Here is a 17,658-nt window from a genome sequence, read left to right on the forward strand (position 1 = left end):
CTTACTGTAACCTCAGTCCATACCAGATGACTTTTGTTCTACAGCAATGTGTTTTAGCGGAAATTGTAGTTCGTGGTGATTCAAATAAAATGCAAGTTAACTGCTTCCATCACTTTCATAGTAAAGGCAACACAAAATTAATACCTATGGCTCCTGACGATATATTGAGGTCTTACAAAGAAAAATGTTTGGTCTGTGCAAGAAACTAAATGTTATTTACATTTACATGTTATTTACAATTACATGCAATAAATGTGACCCTTTGAGCACAAAACCAGTCATAAATAGCACCGGTATATTTGTAGCAATAGCCAACATTGTATGGGTCTCTTTTATGCCAAAAATCATTAGGATATTAAAGGGGTCATAGGAAGCAAAATTAAATTTTATTCAAAGTAGTTTGAACTGAAATGTGTGTTGGCAGTGTGTGTACACAACCAGCTCATATTGATAAAAATCCACCCAGTGATTTTCTATAAATCTCGATAAATCCAAACCCCTTTCTCATATAAAGCCAATCTCAGATTCTCGGCAGAATGACGTTGTTCTGCACAGGCCCCTCCCATGATTGTTGATTGTCAGTGGTGTCAGTCTTTGGTTTTATCACAGCTCCGCCCGGTTGTGTGAGCTGTCATAAGTTCACCATTGTTTCAACTCTGGAAGGGTTGTAGACAAGAATGGCTCCTAAGCGATTGAGGTGTTCTGTCATTGGATGTAATAATGAACATAGCAGTCGTCATTTACTCCTGGCATCCAAGCTGCTGAAGACGCAGAGGATTACTTTTGTTTTTTGAACGGAATGCGCCCTGATCTACCTAACTGTGTCCATGTTTTGCACAAATCATTCGTGGTTGCCTTTCCTAATAACGTGCTAGTTAGCAAGTTTCATAATGAATGTGGCTAAAGTTTACAGTCTCTCAGAGAGTGGCTTGGAAGAGAGGGGCGGGGTCAGCAGAGCTCATTAACATTTAAAGGAACTTGCAACAAAACAGCTTGCTGTAAACAGAGCAGTTTTTGACAGGGTTAAAGGGTGTTGTTTTACACTACCATTGAAATTTTTTTAACCAAACTATGTTACAGACTTTTCATTAAGACCTTAAAGCAGGGATCACCAACCCCTGCTCCTGGAGAGCTACCATCCAGAAGACTTCAGTTCCAACCCTGCTCCAACACACCTGTCTGTAATTATCAAGTAGCCCTGAACACCTCGATTAGTTGGATGAGGTGTGTTTGATTGGGGTTGGAGCTGAAATCTGCTGGGCAGTAGCTCTCCAGGAGCAGGAATGGAGACTCCTGCTCTAAAGAATCATATCAAACTGTGGAAAATAGGCATCCGATGACCCCCTTAAGTAAAGATCATGCATAAAGATGTTTTGTAAATTGCCTACCATAAATATATCAAAACTAAATTTTGATTAGTAGATGCATTGCTAAGAACTTCATCTGAACAACTTTAAAGGCAATTTCTCAATATTTACATTTTTTTGCACCCTCAAATTCCAGATTTTCAAATAGTTGTTTTTCATAATCTCAATTTTAAATTATTGACCCATATGTCTGGTTCTGTGGTCCAAGGTCACATATAGCCTCAGGAAAACAGGGAAGACTGATTCTTTTCTGGAAACTGATTCTTTTGAACAGTTCAGGTAAATAAAATGGTCCTAATAACCGATTTGCCAGTTTGTTTACATAATCGCGCAATTACACAATGTATATGCAATGAAAACTGCACCTAATAGTGATGTGAAATGTGCATGTTTAACTTTTTTAAAGCATAAACTTGTCTTCATCAGCTCACCTTGTTAGATAAACAATGAAAACTCACATTTTGCCCCTTTATTGAAATGCTTGGTTCCTGTCAGTGCAAATCACTGGCTCCTCTGTCTGAGTCGGAGCCGTTTACTCAGTTTTGGTGGAATAACTGGAGCACTGAATGAGTTGGCAAAAACCGGCATCATAGGATCATATACATCAGGACTTTGGCTCATTTTTCCAGTCAGAGTGACTGTCAGGCACAACTGAAAGTGAGTTTTGACTGAGTAACTTATAGACCTGTGCCGCTTGAGTCGAAAACTGTTTCAGGCGGTTTTGTCAGATTTGGTGAACTGGTTCAAAAGAATGATTCGCTCGTGAACCCAACATCATTTCAGGGGCCTGAGGGTGAGTAAATTAATACATTTTCATTTTTGGGTGAACTATCCCTTTTAAGAGAAGCATTATGCTGACAAACTGCTAAATAATCATTTGTCTTTGTCTTTTCATCAAGAGCACATTTGTAGAAAGTCATTTTTATTATCTTAGCATAATCTGATTGTATCTTCAGGTAGTAGATCTGAAAATTGATTATTACATTATCTGCCATTTTCATCTCTAAAATGAACAGTGCATGTCAGACAAATAGCCAGAATTGAGAAAACGGTTCTGTTCAAACAGACTCTTTATGCATATATTCATGAGTTTGCCTCTATACAAAAACAAATCTAATGCCTTTACTGTGCAAACACTTTGCAGCGCTCCTAAAGTCTTCTCGCATGTGTGTGTCTGTGTGGAATAACAATTACAAGCCTCTTTTTCCTAAAACAGATGTTCTTAATTGGCTCTGAAACATAACTGTCAGTATAAATGTCCATAGCTATTGGTATAAAAGCCATTTGTGTGGCTGTAATTGTGACAGTATAAAAGTAATGGTTGTCCTCCTGACAATGCTAAATGTTATGTAGGACTGATCCTGATTTGGTTTGAGTTGCAGATTATTTGACACTAGTTGACTGTAAATATAAGGGAATTTAAATGATTTTCACAACTGGAAAAGTGTTGGAAATTAATAGAGTTTTTTTTTAAATCATGTAAAGTAATGTTTGTTTCTTTGTATAGTCATGCTTTGCTCTAAAGCATTCCAAAGTCTCACTAGATATAGGTTTTCATGAACGCTTCTGTAGAGTACGATTTGATGACTGATAACATCAGTCAGATAACATCACATCAGATAACATCAGTCTGTTCAATGAGGAGTGCTTTGGGATTCTTTGGATGGTATATATCACTAGCTAGTTGTTTTTCAAAATCGTTTCCTTAAGGGGAGAAGGGGCATTGAATCATCCATTGAGAAGTAATCCAATCTCAGGGTGTTATTGGAGATCTTTGTACACTAGAAAGTTATTTAAATCTTGCAATTAAAAAAATGATACCCATAAATCACTATAAAATTATGTTCACACATTCCTCAGTCCGAAAACATTATTGTAATGTCAATTATGTCATAATGGAAAACATATATTGTTTTTAATTTTTATGTAAAATGTAAAGTTTAAATTTTTTTATTAATTCATTGTTTATTTGTTTAATTTATAAAAAATTCCCTTTTTTATGTATAAAAATTATTATAATTTACAAGTTGGTCTTTTATTATTATTATGTTGTAGATGTAGTTGCTGCTGTTTTTTTTTTATTTATTTATTTTTTATGAATAACTGAATATATGACCCCAACAAAATAATTTGAAAAAGGAAATCAAACAGAAATCTCTGAATTCATTATAAAATTAAACAAAACGAAAAAAGTCCCTAGTCTGGAAACAACTGGAAATATCATTGAAAAAATAATTAATAATAATAAAAAAAAGAGGAAATTTGGAACCCTAATTTAGTGTATAATGAAATTGTTCAATGACTTAGAATAGTTATTGTAATAGAAATATTATAATAGCCTATCAGACACAGCGTCCAGGATACATAGAAAAAGAAAATGCAAAATAATTATTCATTTAGTGATTAAAAAAAAAAAAAAAATCATATGCTATTTTTCCAATCAAAAGGATAATTTTAAACAGGCAATGACCCTGACATAACTGCATAACTTGTTGCTGTGATAATGTGCAGTCTTGAGTTTTGATTTGGATGGATGAGAATAGAGCAGTGTGTCGTCAAAGCTTTTGTTTCTTGTGTACTAATTCCCAGGTTGCTTAACTTCAAATGCTGTTATACGTAGACAAAATTTCCCAATGTACTGCTGTGTGCTAGAGCATGCAGCGCAACCATAGCGTTCTTCAGAGATGTGACACTCCAGCTCTATTTTAAAACACCAATCCTTTGCGGCCACAAGTTTTCTCCTCACTGAAGAATTGTTTATAAAATATTCATTTGATGGAGCCAACTCCTCGTCTCCACGATTCGAGATATATATGCATTTCAGAGGCAGAGTCCTCCTCTGTAGATCAGATATCAAAAGAAAAAGCCTGGCCTTAAGATGTGCTTGTGTGGTTGGCAAAAATTCTGATATTTAGTGCTGTTTTCAGTAGAAAAATGAACGGTAAAGTATGAATCTGACAAGCGTTTTGAGGAAAGAAACAGCACAGCAGTGTGTGTTGCCACTGATGTCATATCAGGTGCAGAGAAGGTGGCAAATCACTGCAATCATTGCTCAGAGGAGGATGACCAGTGAGATGTCTTATGATGGGAAGCCACCTGAGGTGTTGAGCCGCACACTTGTTTGTCTTGGCAGAAATCCGGGAGGCGTTCAGGGTCCTGGATCGGGATGGCAATGGGTTCATCTCCAAGCAGGAGCTTGGCATGGCCATGCGCTCACTAGGGTACATGCCCAGTGAAGTGGAGCTAGCAATCATCATGCAGAGACTGGACATGGATGGTGAGTTCCTCTACTCACCAACACACATTTGCTCTGCTGTCATCAGAATTTACATTGACTTCTATTAGTTATTTTATTGCTAAAATTATATTTTTATACCTCAATGACAGTATCAAAAAACCTGACTCGCATATATAGACTAATTAGACTCTTATTGCTCTTTTTCACTCCCAGTATGATTTATATTCATTATCTACTGTGTACACTAGCATTTACAAGTTTGGAGTCTGTGAGATTTTATAACGCTATTGTCTTTCATGATTTTTTTTTTTTTTATTTGATTAAAACTACAGTAGAAAAGTAATTTAGTGAAATTTTATTACAATTTAAAATCATCATTTTCTATTTGAATATATTTTAAAATATAATTTATTCTTGTGATGCAAATTTGTATTTTCAGCATCATTACTCCAGTGTCACATAATCCTTAAGAAATCATGTGAATATTCAGAATCGCATACATTATATGATACATTTTTCATTTCAATATGAATTGAATGTTCAAAAGAACAGCATTTATTTGAAATAGAAATATTTTTAAACGTTTTAAATGCCTTTACTGTTTTTTACTCTTATTTAATGTGTCTTACTGAATGAGAGCATTTTTGAACTGTAGTGTATATACAGTGTATTATTTATTTTTTGATCGTTGAAGATCTGATAATATCAGTGAGTTTTGACAGGAGCGTCCATGTGTATATGATGCTCTGATTGTAACTCATATTCATAAAGATTCAGCTACTACACTTTCTGGACGTGAAAGATTGTCGACTCCAGACACTGCTGCATCTAGCCATGATTATTTTATTTTACTTTTTATTCTCAAAGTTATTTGCCAGCAGAACTCATCTACAGGTTCCTGGGCCTGATATATTTTTTAGTGAATCTGTGAAGACTTTTTTTTTCTGCGAGGAGTTTAAGTGGATATGAATTAATAAAGCAGTAATATTTTCATGCTTCATTAGCATACGGTCTTAAAACAGTAACTGGACGTTACCTTTGATTCAAGCTGTTCACTTTAGATTAGGGGCCCCACATTAACTTTTATGACTGCTAAATTCTGCTCACATTTGAATCAAGTATTTTTATTTAATATTTTTATGAGTTAAAGTCTTTGCCTAGTCGTCTGAAGACATTTAATGGATCAGAGAACTAGACTCTTTTACTTTGAACCTAAAGCAATATTAATCTATAATATTAAAAAGCATGTGCATGAACATCAATAACAGATATATGCTGTTTGAGAGATTGCTGAATAAATGTAAATACATGAGCTCTTGGTTATGAATATAAAGATATATATTTTTGTCCTAAAAAGCAAACGGCTAATATATATATTCTTTTATTTTATATTTTGGTATTGTAGAATGACTCTAAAAATTACTAAATAATGTGACTAAGTATCTCAGTAGTATTAGCAGTCAAAAATAATGAAGTGGGGAGACGAGAAACAAGAGAAGTTTCACTTCTGCCCGATAGCAAAGTATTTTACTTTCTATTATTGCTTTTGAGATTGCTGCTTCAAAATGCTGCTTCTGGAGTTCATAGTACATTGTGTCAAGTACATGGTGTGATGGGCAGTCATTTGAAAAAAGATCATAATGAGTCCAATTGACCTTCATCACTGTATATTCAAGACATATGATCCCTGGTCATAGTCACCTGCAGTGAGCCGAACTGCCAGACATCTGATGAATGTGGCCAGCTGATGTAACGCAATGATTCACATCAGTGTTCAGACTTCTGCTAAAGTTTGACACATTGAGTCATCTTCAGGAGCGCTATTGTCTGAGGAAGCCAATAAGTTGTTCTGCAAGCACAGGTCACGTTATTTCAAGCACTTTTCAAAGCATGTAAAAAAAAAAAAACATTTTTTAATCTGATTGCTTAAAACAGCTGATGTGTTAGTGTGTGACGCTGTGGTGTGTTATCATATATTTACTCTCTTAAAGGTGAAGTGAGTGTGTTTCAATGTTAAAATACTTCATTATGTTTCAGTGTGGCCCTGTGGCGTTTCCAACAATCTTAGGTTTTAATTTCAAACTAATGATTGAGTCTTCTCGTCTGTACGATGGGGCAGTAAAGGTCTTTGGCATTCATTTTTTGTATATAATTATTACTAATGATTGCTAATAGTTATGAACAAAAATGATGGGCATTTGACTTTTTTCCCCCAAACATTTCCTGTTCGGGATTTTGCCTAAAATGTCTGTTTTGGCTCTGTATTCTTGTTGTTTTAATACTTGCTGAAGCTACACTCTTGAAAATAAAAGTTTTTTATTGGCGTCATTGGTGCCATGGAACCTCAAACATCCATGGAGACACTGAATGTTCATTATACAGGGAAAAAAGGCTCTTTAGTTATTTTTATTCACAGTAAGAAAAAGATGGTTCTTTTCACAACAAGAAGGTTATTTTGGAAACCCAAAATTGGTTCTTTTATGGAAACACTGTGAAAATCCCCCTTTTGGAACCAAATCCTTTAAGAGTGTAATGACTGAAAAGTAGTTTGACCAATAGCATGCAGGTATAGTTCATAATCGACCAATCGTGACGCACAAGACGGTGTGATCTACAGAGAATGGTCAAAGCAATACAAATACGTGTACATATGATGTTTTAGGACTGTAAAGCATGTAATTTAAATATGGAAAACAATACCAAAACCTGGATATTTTAGGCAATTATGAACCAACAACACCCTAGCAACTATCTATAAAATACAGCTGGCTCAGAAATGACACACCTCACCTTTAATGCCTTCAGTCATAAAATGATGCCTTCAATTTTAAATATATCTTTTGGCATATGTGAGCAGGATTCTGAGGTTAATTTGTGTTTCAGGTGATGGACAGGTGGACTTTGATGAGTTCATGACGATACTTGGACCGAAGCTCCTGTCCTCTGAAACACGGGAAGGTTTCCTTGGAAACACAATTGACAGCATATTCTGGCAGGTAAGATGCCATGAGGACATTTTACTGGTGACAGGACTGTGCAGGACTCTTTACATTTCTACATTATAGAAGATGATTTATTGGTGTAATGATTAGGACCCTATGAAATCCATGTTATCTTTTCTCAAATTCCATTTGTTCCATTTTAATTGTTCTGGATTACGTTTTTTTTTTAGACCCTGTTTTAATGGTTAAATTCAATTGGGTCTAATTAACTGAAATCACAAAACCTACAATATAATTTATAAGTTTTATTTTTGCCAAATTCTCTTTTCTGTCATTTTTTTCTGGATTAAGTTTTAATGGTTTCATTAAAAAACATTAAATATTGATAATTTAAATCATCTCTAATTTATTTATTTAGTAAAAACATATAATTTATTATTATTTAATTTTAAATATTAAAAACTTTATTTCCTACCCAAGTAATACTGTGTTGTGTATTTACATTTTTCTGCTGAATAAATTCTGGTAAATAATTTTTCTGGTGAATATTTTGCTGTGAAGACCTTAAGGTTTTCTGTTTGTATTATTGTATGATGCTAGTTTTTCACAAAAGAAAGGGTAAAAAGCTCATGAAGTGACTCTCAGAGCAGAGATTATGTTCATGTGTTTATGTACTCATATACTGAGGCAGCAGAGGGTGTGTTGTAAATGAACAGTATTTATGATGCGTTAATATTCACACACGTTAGTCGCGTTCTGATGTAAGTGTAATGACCTGCTTTTGATGTATCCATCCAAACATTGGCATATTCCGTGGCATTCCGTGGCGTTTTAGAGTAAATTCCATTTTTATGACTGGATTCCGCAATTCCATCTGCATTTTGCTCATCATGGAAATCTCAGGGCCTTAGTGTGATGCCTGTTTTTCTGAATAACATCAATAAGAGGACTTGAATAGCGGATGCATTGTCTGGATATTGTTACATTAACTGCATTCATGTGTAGACTGTGGTTGGTTTTCGGCTGATTTGAGCTGGGTGAAGCAGTGTTTGGCTGCTTCTGATGTTGGAGAAGATGAAGCAGAGCCCATGCCAGCTGCACTTGGCTGAGACGGGTGCTCGGGACCTTGGCTGACCGTCCCGAAGGAGTTTGACAACTCAGTGTTTACAGAGGCCAGATCGCTCATGATCAGGGAGATGTGTAATAGACAGTACCTTAACCCTGACTTCTTATAAAATAGAAATAAATGTCTGCGTAAAGAATTTGTCGTAACTTGACAGGCACCTTTGGTTATGGCATCCCAAAACATCACATGGCAACAAACACCTCAGTAACAGCATCTGTTTGTCTTTATGTTCTATTAAATTTTTACAAAATTTTTACAAATGCCGCTTATTTAGAGTATGATTGTAATTATTGCTTACACTATTGTTTGTGGTTAGTTTAAAAAAAAAATGTTTTTGAAAGTTTTTTTTAATGTCTTTTATGCTTGCTTAGGCTGCATTTATGTGAAAATGTAAAAATACAGGAAAATTTGAATATTGTGAATATTATTATAGATTTTAAAATGTAATTTATTCATGTGATGCACATTTTTTGAATGCAAATGTGTTTAAGTAAACACAAAATTATTTTGAATATGTGTTAAATATTATCTACAAATATAAATATCTTACAAGATTAGTTGTATTGTGTTATTTTAGTTTAATTTGCTGTATACTATTATAGTATTTTGAACTAGCCTTAATTTTTATATATTCAGCTTTAGTTTTTGTGCTTTTGTCATTTCATTCATTTTTAATCTATTACTATTTCCACTTTAATTTTTTTGTCATTTTAACACTTCAACTTTTACTGTACTTCGATTTATTGATTTATTTTTTCAATTAGTTGCCAAGGCAACATTTCAAATTTTTGGTAGAAAATTAGAGAGTTTTGTATTTGTTTGATTTAAGTTGTTCTAATATTTCATATTAGCTTTATTTTATTTTATTAAAATGTGTAATTTTTTAATAGTTGCACTTAAGGTAAAGGGTCTCTGGCTGCTTTCACATACAGCTCATGATTTAAACTGTTAGCATACGCTCAGTGATGATTCCTTTCACTCTTAATTTAAGTGATATGTGTCCTTTTGTTGTTTTTAGACATTGAGCGTTTGATCTTGTTACAGCACCTGTCTAAATTAATCTAGTCCCAAGAGTGGCTCATTCCTGCTGTGAGGGGAAAGAGTCACTGAGGCGCTCCCATCCATCATCTGTGTGTGAAGTAGGATGAAACAACCTTCCCGTTACGAAGGACGTTTTTCCTGTTATATATCCAGTTCCAGCCAGTGCTGGTAGAGACTCACTTCCTGTGTGCCTTCACTATTCCTGGTGTATGTCAGCAGAGGACGGGACAGTTCCCTGCAGCAGTGCTCCTCGAATGCCTTTAGCTTTAGGAGTAATATTTGACATTGGACAAGCAGTTACTACAATATATGGCAAGTGTATATAGGGATATATAAGAATCTTTCTTGAGCATCAGATCAGCATATTCAAATGATTTCTCAAGGATCATCGAAAACTGTGTATCACAGAAATAAAGATATTTGACCGTAGGTTCAAAAAGAAAACTCTTATAATATTTCACAATATTACGTTTTATACTGTATTTTTGATCAAAGCACTGCAGCTTTGGTAAGACTTTGTGTCTCTAATAGTCATCTTAGATTTGCATGATAACATGATTAGCTGCATGTTATTTGCATTTAGAATAGTACAGTATTTGCCCCATTGTTACTGACCCTATCAGACCAGATCTGTGGTTATTTTTGGGACATGACCCACCAGTTGAGATCCACTGCTGTAGAAGAGCTCTGCCTCCTTCTAAAACAAGACAGCAGAGGTTATCTTGAACCGCTCTGCTGCTGTCAGAGCTTTAATTATATTTTATGAATCATTCCCCAGACTTCATGGAGGACTCTGCTCTAAAGTATTTATTTTCCGCCGCGCTGCTGCGTCAGGTTTGTTTTCTCAGTGCTACATCGCTTCAGCGTTCTCATCGCAGCCAAAGCTGGGTCATCCTTTACTTCCTGGTGTCTCTGTTACAGCAGAGCTTTATGTTTGTAATATGCACTTTCTGGTGTTCTTTCAATAAGTAGGGTATGACTGACTAAAAAAAAAAGGAAAAAAAGGAAAAGATAGGTTTTATATGTTATTTTATAAATATTATATAATTTAAATGTACAGATAGATTTTATATTGTATAATTTTACACAACATTACAACAACTTGAAAAGGAAAAATGAAGAGCATACAGCATTAGAACAACATGAGGGCGAATAAATGATTAATTAATCTCTTTGTAGTCAAAAGCCCTCTGTTTTCTTGTTCTCTGTTCCTCTCTTTGCAACAGCATAAGAAACCTTTTGTTTGAAAGCATGAATGCAGACTCTGCTGTGTGACACAGCACGAAGCCTCAGAAGCCCAGGACATCTATCGATATGAAAGACTGAACTCAAAGCCTTTATTCCTCACAGATCTGAGAGGATGAAACTGATTCACTCAGGACCCACTGGCTTTGGCACAACTGGCACACAGTTGAAGTCCAAAAATATGAAATGTGCAAATCATGCTCAGATTAGTGAATGAATTCCTATGTCTGGCTTTTAATTTCCAGCGTGCGTCAGGTTTGTTAATATGCCCCGGAGCGGGAGACCACACTGCGTCTTGCTAATGAGACAAGGATTTTGTCGAAGAGATGCGAAGGATAATGACGGATCATCGTGAGCACTCAATGAGAAATGATGAGAAACTTCAGATCATAACTACACAACTGTCCCGTCTGGAAGACTGAGGCGTTCCTGTTGGCAGCACACCAGCTGCGATCTTCAAATCTGATCATGTGTTGATATTATTGCGCAGGCGAATGAGTTTCTAGCAAATGATCTGTCATTCCCCATCCAACCTTGCCCAGGTCAAAGCTTATATTAGGGCTGTCAAAAATGCTGTTGATAGAGATATGCTGAATAAAATATAAACAAAACAAGACAATATGTTGACATATAAAGCCACGTTTTGTTTATTCAGTGATTTACTAAGCAATCATTTCTGAATTATATTCAATTAGAGACTTTGGTAACACTTTAGAATAAGGTTCCATTAGTTAATGTATTAATTAACATGAACAAACAATGAATAATACATTTATTACTGTATTTATTCATCTTCGTTAATGTTAGTTAATGAAAATACAGTTATTCATTGTTAGTTCATGGTAATTCACAGTGCATTAACTAATGTTAACAAGCACAACTTTTGATTTAAATAATGCATTAGTTAATGTTGAAATTAACATGAACTAAGACTTATAAATGCTGTAGAAGGATTGTTCTTGCTTAGTTCATGTTAACGAAAGTAGTTAACTAACATTAACTAATGGAACCTTATTCTAAAGTGTTATCGAGACTTTATATATAAATGAATGGATTAGCAAATAACGTAATTTGATTTTAGTACAGATTTTAAGTGATTGAAAACCCTGTTTATATCATTAATATTTTTTATAACAATAATAATATTATTATTATAACATGCAGTATTTAATTTAATTTAATTTGCAGTAGACTCTGAAACTGAAGAATTTATGCTAATACATAAAGCACCTCAAATGCTTTAAGTTGATATTCGCTTAGAGGTCTTTGGGTGTTTCTGAGAAACGCCACCAATTTTTCTGATGGGCTAAACCCCTGCCATGTGTGCACGTTGACTTGGTCCTGTTTTATTGCTATAATAATCAGAAAATTTAAATAATCTTATTTTTTATGCATGAGGAGCTTTCTGGACCCTAATCTTTTCTGCAATATTAAAATAAATGATCTATAGCTGTAACTGCAGGCACTTTGATTTAGTAGACGACAGGATTTGTAAATGAAAGGGAAAAAAGGTTTCACAACAAGAAAAATCGCTAATGATAGAGCCATTTTCTTTCATCAGAAGAGTATGCATTTGATTCAGATTTGTTGATCCCTATTAATTATTAAGGAGATTTATTTAGCTCAATATGAGCGTGTTAGATTTTTCATTAAAATGGCAACAGCTTTGAAAAGGAGACCAGACAGGATCTGTAGTTCAGTAAATATAATTGAATATTTCACATTAAAAAACTTATTTCACTATTACTTGATCATTGCATTGGCCTTTTTTAAGTAAGGGCAGACTTATAATGATGCAAAGTAATCTAAATATATATATATATATATATATATATATATATATATATATATATATATATATATATATATATATATATATATATATATATATATATAGCATAATCATTTATCATCTGTATAATTTGTTTAATTATAAAAAGTTTTTCTTCGCATTCATTTTCTTAAAAATTCTGAAGAAACTAATATGTAACATTATTTTTGGCGAGACTGCACAGTGCAGGCTCTTATACATATAGAGATTGTCATGTAGGCGGAATAAATTATGAAAATCTGTGGAATAAAATATGAAAGGAGAGGCAGCGGGTGGCAGCTGATTACAGTCCTTGTCACCATTTTTAACTTGACACTTATGACACACTTACCTTTTCTCACACTTGCAGACGCGACTATTTGCCCGAATGCACTCGCTTCACTGTAATGTGACTGTTTATTACAACTATTATCACAAATGATTTTTCTGTAGTGAAATGCTGAAATGTTAGATACCAATAACCTCGAGTCCTGCTGCATGAGAGCAGTTTTACGTGTGCTTGGTTTATTCTCCGACAGTGCTGAATCTTATAAACGTGTCGGTCATATTTCCATGGTTTGGGTGCCGTGGGAATGGATGTCCTTGAAGGATGTTGATGAATGGCGTTCCAGGCTTGACCAAGGCTGAGATGATGATTGGCTTTTAAAGGCTGTTTCTTCGCCTCACTGGTGTGAAGTGACATAAGATGTATTGAAATGCTGCTTTCAAAAGGGCTTCATAAGTGATATCTTCGAGGATAGGTCTTCACCATCACAGTGTCACATTTCTCACTCGGGCAACCTTTAAAAGTTGGTATGCAGTAAACTTCATTGGCAGGTAATGTTAATGTCTCCACTGCATTTAGTCTCTTTTGTCCCATATGAAAGTGCCGTACTTATTGCACTGGAGTTGACGGTGTGTGAACATGTTAATTTGCCAGTGTAATTGTTTTCTGCTCATACACTGACTTCTCTTGTAAAGTTAGGCGAGTAAGGTCACAGGCCATCAGCTGTAGTCGAGCTCAGCACTTCTGCAACACGCAGCTCACTGAAAATGTTCAGATAACCCAAAGACCTGCTGTAACATTATAACACCAGAGATTTCTGAGGATATTTGACTTTCACAAGGTAACACCCATTCATTTTTAATGACTTTTTCTGATGTACGGTAACTTGGTTTATTTATTTGTTCCCTTAACCAATCAAAGGAAATGGAAAAATGCACAAAGACACTGATTTGTTTTGGTAGAGATTGGAGAACTCTTCTGGGTGTTTTAAGCCCACTCTTTTGACAGGAAGTTGCTACAGGAAACAGGTTTTCATTAGAACTCTATTGTGTTGAATTGGTTTGAAGTGACTGCTCAGTGATTGTGAATGTGAAGTATTTATATAAAAGGGCAGACGATCAGTAAGAAAGTGGCTTTTGTTGGATAAAGGGACTTCACACAAGTCTGACACTATTCAAAGTGATATTGAGGACAGATGAAAAACCCATTTTGATTAGAGCAGCGATTCCCAAACGTTTTTTTTTTTTTGTCAGCCGAACCCCTTTGACCTAAAACATTTACTTGAACGTTCATATATCAATAATTTAACAAAATATTTGCATTTTTACAGTGCCCTGATGTCAGTCACATGACGTAGAGGTAAACAAGTATCTTTTTATTAAGTGGCGTATATATTTGAATTGTTTTATATTAAAACAATATATTTCAGCTTTACATTTTTATGATTTCATTATTTGTTTTTCATCTCATGAACCCCCTACAGTACTTACATTTATATAATTCATTTTAAATTATGGCATTATTTTAAATGGCCATTTGGCTCTGAATTGCAAAATTATGATTATAAAACTAACTGATCTTTGTGTTCCAAAATTTGAATACTCATATATTTATAATATATTAAGACATATGAAATGTTAAATCTCTTGTTATAAATGTTTGTTATTGCGAAGAGGTCTGTAGTTGATTTTTATCAATTTAAAATCATCAGTTTGAGATTTAACAGTACAGTGACTTACATGGAGTTGAAAGGTTCTTTGTGTTTCCGTCTGTCCGCTGGATTCAGTACTTATTCCAACCCATACTTGGCTGTCAAGAGCTGACTTTGATAACAGTCAAGAGTAGCTTATAGAAAGCCTGTGTTTGACCCAACCATCAAATAAAAGAAAAAATGGTTGCCATAACCTGAGTGCTGCATTATGCACTACAAAATACAGAGAGATAACTGCCTCTTGTACTATTTGCTTTTGGGTAACTAAACAAACCCTTAAAAGGTTGGTTCCACCAGTGTTTCGCTAGGAACAAAGGCAGCACATTCAAAGGCAGCGCACAGATGGAGGTCTTTTACCTCCATGATGCTCAGCATCATATTCTTGTTGTGACAGTCTTTAAGAACAACATTAGCTGAGACATTAAAGCAAAACTGTGTAACTACATCAAAAGACTGATATGCTGTCTCTTCCTCTGTATTCCTGGGGCTATGTTATGTTTTTATTTGACTGGAGATGAACATAGCTTTAAATATATACAGGTACATCTCAATAAATGAGAATGTCGTGGAAAAGTTCATTTATTTCAGTAATTCAACTCAAATTGTGAAATTCGTTTATTAAATGAAAACAGACTGAAATAGTTTTTAAAAGTCTTTGGTACTTTTAATTGTGATGATTTTGGCTCACATTTACATATAAATTAATTTAATACACAAAATGAAATTTCACTGCAGACTGTTAAAGCTGTGGTAGGGAACTTTTGACGCTCTAGCGGTTAATAAACAGAACTGCTTGCGTCTTGCGGAAGAACATCGTAGCCGGAACTACTTCTCTCTGTTTATGTCTATGAAGAATCACCAAGGTACTGGGTTACTCCGCCGCGGTATCCCATATTCTCATATTCTACTGTCTGAACATAATGACAGGTTTAACAAATATGTAAAAAATATATATTTACAAAAGTTACCTACAGCAGCTTTAAAGGGATACTCCACCGTGTTTTCATATTAAACTATGTTTTTCCCTTACCTAAGACGAGTTGATACATACCTCTCTCGTCTCAGTGCGTGCACTCAATCGCTTTGGCGCGCGGTGACACTTTGAAAGCACTTAGCTTAGCCCATTCATTCAATATGGGCCAAGCAGAGAAGCTACCAAACACCTCCACGTTTTCCCTATTTAAATACAGTTACTCGCGTAGTGTAACTCAACCTAGGATGGTAACACAAAACAAAACGTGCTTTTCTAAGCGTGTAAAATGGATAACTATATTGTGTGGCGGAATACCATGGCAAGTGCTTGTGAGCACTTCGTCTTGGCGCAGTAATATCTTCACTAGAGGGAGCGGGGGCCGGTGAGAGGAATTTTTAGGAGTGAAGATATTACTGCGCCAAGACGAAGTGCTCACAAGCACTTGCCATGGTATTCCGCCACACAATATAGTTATCCATTTTACACGCTTAGAAAAGCTATATATAAGTGTTAAATATAGATTATATGTATTGAATTTAAATATATACTATTTTAAAATAGAAAGGAGTTATTTACATTTGCTATGTAATTAAATAAATGCATTCTTGCATCCTCGACTTCTTTCAAAAATATTAAATAATCTTACAGGCCCTTAAATATTTGCATATGAACTGTGCAGTTAATGGCTTTGATATTAGTATACATTTTACATTTGAAGTCAACATGAAGCCTTTTACATATTGTTTTTTTATTTCAGAGTGAAACTGGGGTTTAGGAAGTAAACATGGGTCCGTTTAGATTTTTGTTGACTTTACATAGTAATAATGCAGGTTTGCTCATACTGTAGCAAAGGTTATAAGTTTGAAACATTGGCCTACACTGACTCACTGTTATGTGGATCCTTCCCTTCTTGACGGGTTTGCATAAGGGGGGTGATCATGTTTCTGAGCTGCCTACCTGCAAAAAGAAAGGTCTTAGTAATAATTCTGTGTTAAGCACGTCCCACATATGAATGTAATATGTCATTGGCAAGCTTCTATAGTCTATTAGCTCTGCATGAGATGATGTAATGCGACGGCTGCAATATATAACAAATGATATCGTCTGCATGACATCTGAATGGCTGATTATAGGAAAAAGTGCACAGAAAGTGTGTGAATAGGATTCTTTTCATATTTTTGATGTTTCTCTATGGCGTTAGATGGAGTGAAATGACCTGGAATCAAACCCTCATGGCAACTAACTAACACCTCAGGTCATTAATGATTATGTAACAATTTAGTTTGGATCAATTCATAATGCCTTATTGAAAATTGTGTGATGCATAGGCTTTGTCATAAAGTGCCTTTTCCATTGGGAAACTGACTTAGTCTCACAACGTGTATCTTCCATATGGAACAGTCCATGCTACATGTTTCATCTTAAAATAAAGTTTGTCAACATTTTTAGACATTTAAGGAAGTATAATATTTGCTGAACATATACTCACTGTTAGACCTTGCAAAATGTGAATGAGTTTGTTTCTTCAATGGAACAGATTTGGAGAAATTTTGCTTTACATCACTTGATCACCAATGGATGAATGGGTGCCGTCAGAATGTGAGTCCCAACATCTCATAGAAACATCACAGTAATCCACAAATAGTCCACGCCACTTCAGTGCATCAATTAACATCTTCTGTAGCGGAAAAACTGCATGTTTAACAAACCCTTTGCTTCCAGTTAATGCAAGTCCTCTATTTATAATTTTGCTTCCTCCAGTGAAAAACGTTGTCTAATCTGAATCAGGAGAGAGGTATGCAGAGATCAAGCCTCATTTACAAGCATAAACAGTCCAAAAATGTTACAAAGAGTGGATTTCAATGTGAGAGGACAACAGAAGATGGACTTTTTCAGTGTTATTATGGATTATGGACAAT

General features: G+C 34.9%; 1 protein-coding gene across 2 annotated transcripts in view; it reads left to right on the forward strand.

Moving 5' to 3' along the window:
• Window positions 1–17,658, forward strand: part of caln1 (calneuron 1) — a 44,824-nt gene that overhangs the window by 9,161 nt on the left and 18,005 nt on the right. For both annotated transcript variants that reach the window (XM_026282613.1, XM_026282611.1), the window contains exons 3-4: window positions 4,501–4,644; window positions 7,489–7,601. In XM_026282613.1, the coding sequence (XP_026138398.1) occupies window positions 4,501–4,644; window positions 7,489–7,601 (257 nt within the window). The remainder of the gene's footprint in view (window positions 1–4,500; window positions 4,645–7,488; window positions 7,602–17,658) is intronic.

The sequence above is a fragment of the Carassius auratus genome, chromosome 15, assembly GCF_003368295.1.
Source record: "Carassius auratus strain Wakin chromosome 15, ASM336829v1, whole genome shotgun sequence".
NCBI lineage: Eukaryota > Metazoa > Chordata > Actinopteri > Cypriniformes > Cyprinidae > Carassius > Carassius auratus.